Below are 7,966 nucleotides of genomic sequence, written 5' to 3'. Positions count from 1 at the left end.
AGTAGAGAAGAAAACACACACATTCACCCTGATGCCATCCCCCACACCACGACTTACCTCCTGCAGCCACACCTGGGAAGCCTGAAGCCCCAGGAAGTAGAGGCCCAATGAGGCGGATCTGTATTTCCCATCAGAATTCCCAGGTAATAGAGGTCTTTGGTCTGAGGGGCTGTCCTCTACTCAGTAGAAGGGAGGTGGCCTAGCACCTACTAGGAGTCAAGGGAAGACCCTGAATGAAGACAGAGGACACCATGCACCTCAGAATAGGGGGTTCCACAGAGCTCCACCCCTCACGTCAGTCTTAGGAGGTCCCAAGTCTGGCTCTGGGGCTCAGGCTCCACCTTATTTCTCACTCTAGACTCTCAGAAAAACGAGACCCTTGGTCTGAGCCTCGCTGACTCAGCTCAGCAAAGACAGAAATCCCAGGGCCCGCGAAGAGGCAGTCAAAGGACATTATGTGCATTCTCAGGATCCCCCCCTCCCGCTCAGAACAGAGGGGCACCAACAGAGCCCCTCCCCTGCTGAACGGCAGTGCGAGTGGCCATAAGTGGCTGGTCCTGACTTCCACCTCATCAGGTGGTCGCCGGTGAAGCTTTGGTCTGAGAGGTTTGGCCCCAAGGTCAACTGAGGGATGTGTCCCAAGTCTTCTCAGGTGTCTCGGTGGGTATCCTGAGTCACAATGGCGCAGACACTCCCCTGACACCCGTAATTCTCCTCCCCCTGAAAAGAGGAGGCCACACAGAGCCCCACCTCATCCCACCCCTGCTGTCATCCCAGGAGTCCCCAGGGATGGGTGCTAGGCCCAAGTCCATTCCCTTCCCCCGAGGGGTCTCAAGGAATGAAGGCCTTGCTCTGAGGTTGGTGGACTGAGGTCAGCAGAGGGAGAAATCCCGCGTTAAGGAGAGGAACCTCGTGAAGACTGAGGGAACTCCGTGTCCCAGAAGGGGGTTGGGGGGGGTGAAGGGCATACAGACCTGTGCCTCTGACATGGGCTTGCACAGGTCTAAAGACTGAGGCGCTCCCTCACTTTGACTTTGAAAGAGTGTGGGAGGTGGGGGTGGGGGGCCTTGTTCTAAGGGACTGGTAACAGGTAAGCAGAGGACGATTCCCAGGTGATGTGAAGAGTCATGGTGAGGACTCTGATCACTGTGGGGGCCACCCTCCACATAAATACAAGTGCACGGAAGTATCTCCTTTCTTGTCAGCCCTAGGAGATTTGAGAGTCCCCTGATTAAAGCGGTGGGTTGAAGCACTCCTTCATTTCCTCCTTGGTACTATGGAAGTTTATACTAACAATTTCACAGCAGTGGAGAAGTGGGAATCCAGGACTTGCCAACACTTGACATGATGGTCTTGAATTTCAACAGAGAAGACCCAAAACCGTGAAGAGAGAGGGCCCACCGCCAGGCCCTACTGTCACCTCAGTAAGCCCCAAACTTTGCTGTCATGGAGTGGCCTCAGACTCACTCTAAATTCCTTTACAAGGTTCTCAGGGGACAGGCTGACCAGGAGAACAGGAGCCTTGTGGGTTCCTAGAGCAGTGCCCTCCTAGAAACCTACAGGGTGGGCTTGGTTAAAGCCAAGGTGATCTTTCCCTGCTGCAGGTGCTCACACGATGTCGTTCTCCCCCATCCAGGTGCCTGCCTTGTCAGCCGTCTTACCCACACTCCTGCCTGCTGTCCCTGAGCACTGTCATCATGCCTCAGGGTCAGAAGAGTAAGCTCCGTGCCCGTGAGAAACACCAACAGACCCGTAGGGAGACCCAGTGTCTCAGGGCTGCTAAGGCCGCTGCAGCACAGGAAGAAGAGTCCCCCTCCTCTTCTTCCTCCTTCCTCTCCTCTCCTGCTTGGAGGGGTACTTTCCACAGCTCCCCTGATGCCTCCATTCCCCAGGAGCCTCAGAGAGCTCCATCCACTAGCTCTCCTGATGCAGGTGTTTCAAGCACAAGAGCTGATGAGGATGCTGAGACTCCAGATGAGAACAGTACAAGCACCTCCCAGGCAGCACCCTCCACTCAGAGGTCACGCAGAGATCTTCTGACCAAGAAGGCGAGTATGTTGGTGCAATTCCTGCTCGAGAAGTACAGCAATAAAGAGCCCATTACCAAGGCAGACATGCTGAAGGTTGTCAACAAAAAGTACAAGGAGCACTTACCCGAGATCCTCAGAAGAACCTCTGAGCGCTTGGAGCTAGTCCTTGGCCTTGAACTGAAGGAAGTCAGTGCCAGCGGTCAGTCCTTTGACCTCGTCAGCAAGCTGGGCCCCTCCAGCGAGGGAAATCTGAGTGGTGATGAGAGGTTCCCCAGGACCGGTCTCCTGTTGATGCTCCCGTGTGTGATCTTCATGAACGGTAACCGTGCCAATGAGGAGGAGATCTGGGCATTCCTGCATACGTTGGGGATGTATGCTTGGAGGAGGCACTTAGTGTATGGGGAGCCCCAGAAGCTCATCTCAAAAGATCTGGTGCAGGAAAAGTACCTGGAGTATCGGCAGGTGCCCAACAGGGATCCTCCAAGCTGTGAATTCCTGTGGGGACCAAAAGCCCATGCTGAAACCAGCAAGATGGAAGCCCTGGAAATTTTGGCCAAGATCGATGATACTGTGCCTAGTTCCTTCCCAAACCTGTACGAAGACGCTTTGCGAGATGAGGTAGAGAGAGCCGTAGTGATAGATGCAGGCAGGGTCGGCACCGTTGCCAGGGCCAGGGTGGGTTTGAGGCCCATGCCCCGCAGCTCCTCCCATATCTAGTGAGGTCTGAGGTAGAGTTTTCACTTTGTGTTTGAAGAGAGCAGTGAATCTTCTAAGTAGTGGAGAGTAGTAGGGGCTGCAGGAAACAAGTTCTATACCTTCTCTGTTTTCCTGTTTTACATGAACAACTTGTAGGCTCAGATTTTCTTCTTTGTTATTTTTCAGGGTTGTTCCTATTAAATGAAGTTTTACTTTGCTTCAGATTACATACGTATCCCTCACATTTGTTCCTGTTTAACAGGTTTGAAAGTTACAGATTTCTTATTTATAAAACAAATGTAAGAACCATTCATATTCTTTTATGATCCAGAACAAGGTAACGTGGTAATGGAATAGGGGTTTAAATGGAAATGTGAATTAACCCCACAGTAAAATAGCTGAAATCACAAGATGGAAAGAGGAAAAAAAAAAAAAAAAGATTAAAAACAGAAATACAAAAGATGTTTAATTCTTGGTTTGCCTTATTATTTTTAATTAAAGTGTTCCTTGTAATTGAACATTTATTTTCTTTCAGTCTCAGTTTCTTAATGTCTGTCAATGAGCACAAATTTATTGCTGATTTTTAGGCTTATGACCAAGAGTTTTGTTATTTCTAAACAAATGGAAAAAATTTTAATATTTTCTTTTCACTACAGAGTAAGGCAACATGGCAGTGGAATAGGGATTTTCGTGAAAATGTGAAAGAACCCCAGAGGAAAGCAGTTGGGGTCAGGAAATGGTGAAACAGAAGTGGAGTGGTTAATTCCTAGTTGGCTGTATTGTTTTTGTTCTTTGCTGGTAAAATTAAATGATATAAATCTGGATTCGCTTAGCTTATTCAAACTGTGTTAAAATTGAAAGTATAGTAATTTAGAATTCTTGCTCACTCTTTTTATTAATTTTTATTATTATTTTCCAAGTGTTAATTAAGCATCTTCCCTTTGGAAATTTCCCTGATAGTACTGGGGATGTTAAGAAAGAGAAGATCCAGCCACTGCCTGTAGAATTTAGTCCAGCAGCAGCTATCATACACGCAGACGGTGAGATAACATCTAAGACATAAAGGACAAGTCTAAGGAGGGGAAGAGGAATAGGAGATTTCAGGTGAAAGCAGTCAAGGATAAATATCCTGATCAATGCTGTTGGAAGTCTTAGGAAATGGCAAGTGTCTCAATGTGATTTAGTTTTGGTTTTTTTTTTTTTTTTTGTCTTTTTTTTTGTGACCAGTAAGGGGATCGCAACCCTTGGTGTGGTGTTGGCCGCACCGCGCTCAGCCAGTGAGCGCACCAGCCAGTCCTATAAAGGATCCGAACCCGTGGCTGGAGCGTCGCTGCCCTCCCAGCGCTGCACTCTCCCGAGTCCGCCTCGGGATCGGCCCTGCATATGATTTAATTTAAGTGAGGCTGCATTGTGGATTAAGAGAGGCTGTGGGAGTGGTGAGCAGAGGCCACACCCAGGGACGCTTAATCTCAGTGTTCAAAGACTAAGCCAGGAGTGGGAAACTGTGCCTAATAGTTACTTTGCAATTTTGTGCACACCAGAAAGTAATCTCCATCTGGAGTAGGAGTGGAAGGCTTCCCATGCACATGTCCCAGTGCAGGTGCATACAGTGCACAAACTGGGTGTTTTGGGCACATGACGTCTAGGGAGTTTCTGGGAAATATGAGTGACACCACCTTGAGATGAGATGCCAAGAATCCACAGAACTGTCACTCTTGTCATGGGCTAGGACTAGCCAGAGCGCACTCCATTAAAAGGACATTTCAATTAGGTTACTCTGAATGTAATTTGTGAAACTCTAAGGGAGGGGTCGATTTTTGGTGATGATTAAATGAATGGAAATAGAGGTGGCTTGGAAGGAAAGGCACCTGGGAGGGAGGTTGTAGGTCCTCCATACAAAACAGGAAGCTTGAGTTGCCTCCAGCTAGAGAAAACAACCACACATTATTTAATTTGGATTAAATAATGGATGCCCTAAAGGGGACACACTACATATGCTCAGCAGCATTTGGGCTCAAGTGGATTTCTATGTCATTTGCAGTTGCATATTCTTTGTGAGGGAAGGTTGTTATAATCTTGGATCAAAATAAACTTGGTAATTCATTAAAGACCCAACCTTTGCCCAACACTTTGGGGTCCAAGAGCACATGTTGAAACCAGCGAGACGAAAGTCCTGGAGCATTTGGGAAAGATCAAGGAAATCATCTCCTGTGACGACTTATGTCATTATGTAGAGCCTTTGGAAGATGAGGAAAAAACAGCCCAAGCCATAGATCCAGCCAGGCATGGCATCTGCAAATGCGAGTACAGTCTCCTGGACCTTTTGTACAGCAAATGTTCTCACCCTTATTGAAGTCTGTGTTTTCTTGGTTGGTTTGTTTGTTTGATTGTTTGTATTTTTATCACCCAGATAAGAAAATATGATATAAGAATAGGAATTTTCTTAGACACTTGAAAGAACCCTACAATAAAATACAGTGGAGAAATAAATGTAATAGGGTGTAATACAATGGACAAATAAAATTAAAACATAGTTAATCCTCGCTTTCCCAAATTTCTGTTAGTCTTTTGTAAAATTAAATGTTTCATCAATTGTTAATCTTAGCTTATTCAAGATAGTAGGAAAATTAAATCTTAATAAATTAGACTTCATGTTTACTGCCTCTTTTATTCATAAAACATTAATTGAGCATCTGCGCTTTGGAAGGTTCTGTGCTGGTACTAGGGATGCTAAAATAAAGAAGACACAGCCTGCCTTCCCATAGAGCCTTTGAGCCTATAAGCTGCCATCATACAAGATGTTGTACTCTCCTGTGACCTATGAGTAAAGTAACAAGAATGAGTGAGGTTGAGGGTGTTCCTTATGATGCCGTCTAGTGGAAATTTCTTGAACAAGGCAGTTTGGGGCTTTGGAAAAATGAAAGAACTCAGTGGGATGTAATTTTTATTTAAAGTGTGTGGTGAGCAGGTTGAGTTCATGGATGTGGTGAGCAGTGACCATGCCCTCAGATGGTGTGCTTCAGAGTTGAGAGACAACCCTCTGTAAGTTAGTAAGTTAGTGTGTTGGGGCTGCCCTAACAGAATACCATAGATGGTCTGTCTTAAACAATAGAAATCGATTTTTCACAGTTCCGAAGGCTGGGATATCCAAGATCAAGCTGCCAGCAGGTTCGGTCCCTGATGACAGTTCCTGTCTTAACTTGCAGACAGTTGCCTTCTCACTGTATTCTCACATGGAGGAGAGAGAGAGAGGGAGAAGAGAAAAAAGAGGAAATTAGGGAGGGGGGACGGGAAGAGAGGGAGAGAGGGGAGAGGAGGGGGGAGATAGAGAATTCGGTGGATGGAGTGAGAGAGAGAGACTGAGAGACAGAGAGACAGACTGAGAAGAGAGAGAGAGAGACAGAGTGAGAGAAAGAGAGAGAGAGAGACAGAGAGAGAGATCTAGTGTCTCCTGTTCGTCTTATAGGAACCCTAATAACAACACTCTTGCTCCAACCTTAAAATTCAAACAAACTTAATTGCCACTCAAAAGCCCCGCCTCTAAATACCACTGAATTGAGTGTTAGGGATTCAGCATATGAATTTGAGGGGGACGCAAATGTTCTTTCCCCTATGGAATGCTGCTCCTACAAAGTTACTGTGTGATTATGGGTAAGCCAGAGACAAATCTCTGCCTGGGCAGGAAAGAAAATGTCCTGTGCTGTGGATTCAGTGCAGGTGAACACAATTTGCAAACTGTTTTCATGGAAATGTGACAGAACCTCACAGTAAAATAATTGAGATCACAATATGGGGAGAACAAAAAAGTAAAAAATGGAAATGTAAAAGATGCTTAATTCTTCGTTGGTCTTATTCCTTTTATTATTTCTTTTAGTATAAATAAATGATACCTGATTTATTTAGATTGTTTGTGAATGTATGTTTTGTTCCAGTGCACTGCATATTCTCTGCTCTCTAGTGGATAAAAACAAACCAACCAACCAACAGACAAAAACAACACTGATTGGAAGGGAGTATTTTCTGGGTTTAAAACGGTCACATTAAATCCAGTGATCAGTAAGAACCAGAATGAGTTCACTAAAAACATTTTTAAAATAAGACTGCTTTATTCAAGGGACAACCATAGGCTTAAATTGTCTCAAATATTTGCAAGGCTTTTGACAATTTTGTTTCTCATTATATCATTATGAAAACCGAAAATAATAATGTTATATATAAACTAAAATAATCATATGATAACTGCCATTCATTGAGAACCCAATATTTCCTAGTCCGTATGCCTTGAGGTATTTATACAGGGCATACACTCCACCACGTCTACAAGATAGGCAAGACTTCGCAGACTCACCCTCCAGATGAATAACTTGCAAGTTTCTCAAGCTCATGAGCTTGTAATTGACAAAGCCAGCACTAGATCCCGGTCTGGATTCCTCTAGAGCCCACATTGTTCCGCTCATCCCAGTTTGAGCCAGACCTTGGATCTTGTACTTCATTTTTCTGCTCACCACTGCAAAGTGTATCTCAGAGGATAAAAAGGACCCTGTCCCCCAATCAATTTTGTATTACACGGCTAGAGTAATAATAATGTTGAATTAATAGGCGGTTTATATAAAGTGAAGAAAACATCATATCCAGTGACAAAATGATCATCTACGTTCGCAATGTCAGAAAACCTAAAAAGAACAGGAGCTCACAAAATCGTCCTGCTCTGCCCTCTCCCTGTAGAAATTAAAGCTACTCTAAGCAAAGCTACATGACTGGATATGTGTGGCTGGTGAAGTGAAGGAATAGATAAGAATGTTTGTTTCTCTAACATGCCACCACCTGTCATGGGCTTCTTGCCTTCTGCTTTAGCTTCCCCATCTCAGATGGTACCTAGGACGGAGATCCATTCTCTGCAAGGTTTGCAGGATAGAACCTGCTCAATGGTGTGTGACATTTCCCAGAAGCTTTTTATCAGAGAAAGGAGCAAGAGGAGGACCACCATAACCAAAGGCTCTGGAAACCAGTGGCCTAGATTATAGGGGTCGCTATAAGACCAGCTGCTGAATACTGTCAGACCTAGAGGGCCCCAGGCAGAGCTATAAGCAGTGAATCATATTTATTCTTCAAGGTTCTCAGGGACATAAGGGCCTTTGGTAAGTGTGGCACCCTCAGGTCAGTGAGGGAGAAATCTCGGCCTGTGATAAATATCAAGGTAGGGGCCCTAAATGAGAAATGGGGAACTGCTCACCCCGGAA

General features: G+C 45.3%; 1 protein-coding gene across 1 annotated transcript; it reads left to right on the top strand.

Moving 5' to 3' along the window:
• Positions 1 to 1,685: 1,685 nt before the first annotated feature.
• Positions 1,686 to 2,747, top strand: LOC103594058 (melanoma-associated antigen B4-like). Its single transcript, XM_008577244.1, has one exon. It carries the CDS (start codon positions 1,698 to 1,700, stop codon positions 2,745 to 2,747), a length of 1,050 nt encoding a protein of 349 aa, XP_008575466.1. The 5' UTR covers positions 1,686 to 1,697.
• The last annotated feature ends 5,219 nt before the right edge of the window (positions 2,748 to 7,966 follow it).

This window comes from Galeopterus variegatus, unplaced genomic scaffold (assembly GCF_000696425.1).
Source record: "Galeopterus variegatus unplaced genomic scaffold, G_variegatus-3.0.2 Scaffold1467, whole genome shotgun sequence".
Classification (NCBI taxonomy): domain Eukaryota; kingdom Metazoa; phylum Chordata; class Mammalia; order Dermoptera; family Cynocephalidae; genus Galeopterus; species Galeopterus variegatus.
Note: the sequence above shows the minus strand (reverse complement) of the source record. Positions and strands in the feature narration are given on the sequence as shown.

Coding starts and splice junctions, on each gene's coding strand:
- LOC103594058 (XM_008577244.1), top strand. CDS start 1,698: ATGCCTCAGGGTCAGAAGAGTAAGCTCCGTGCCCGTGAGAAACACCAA.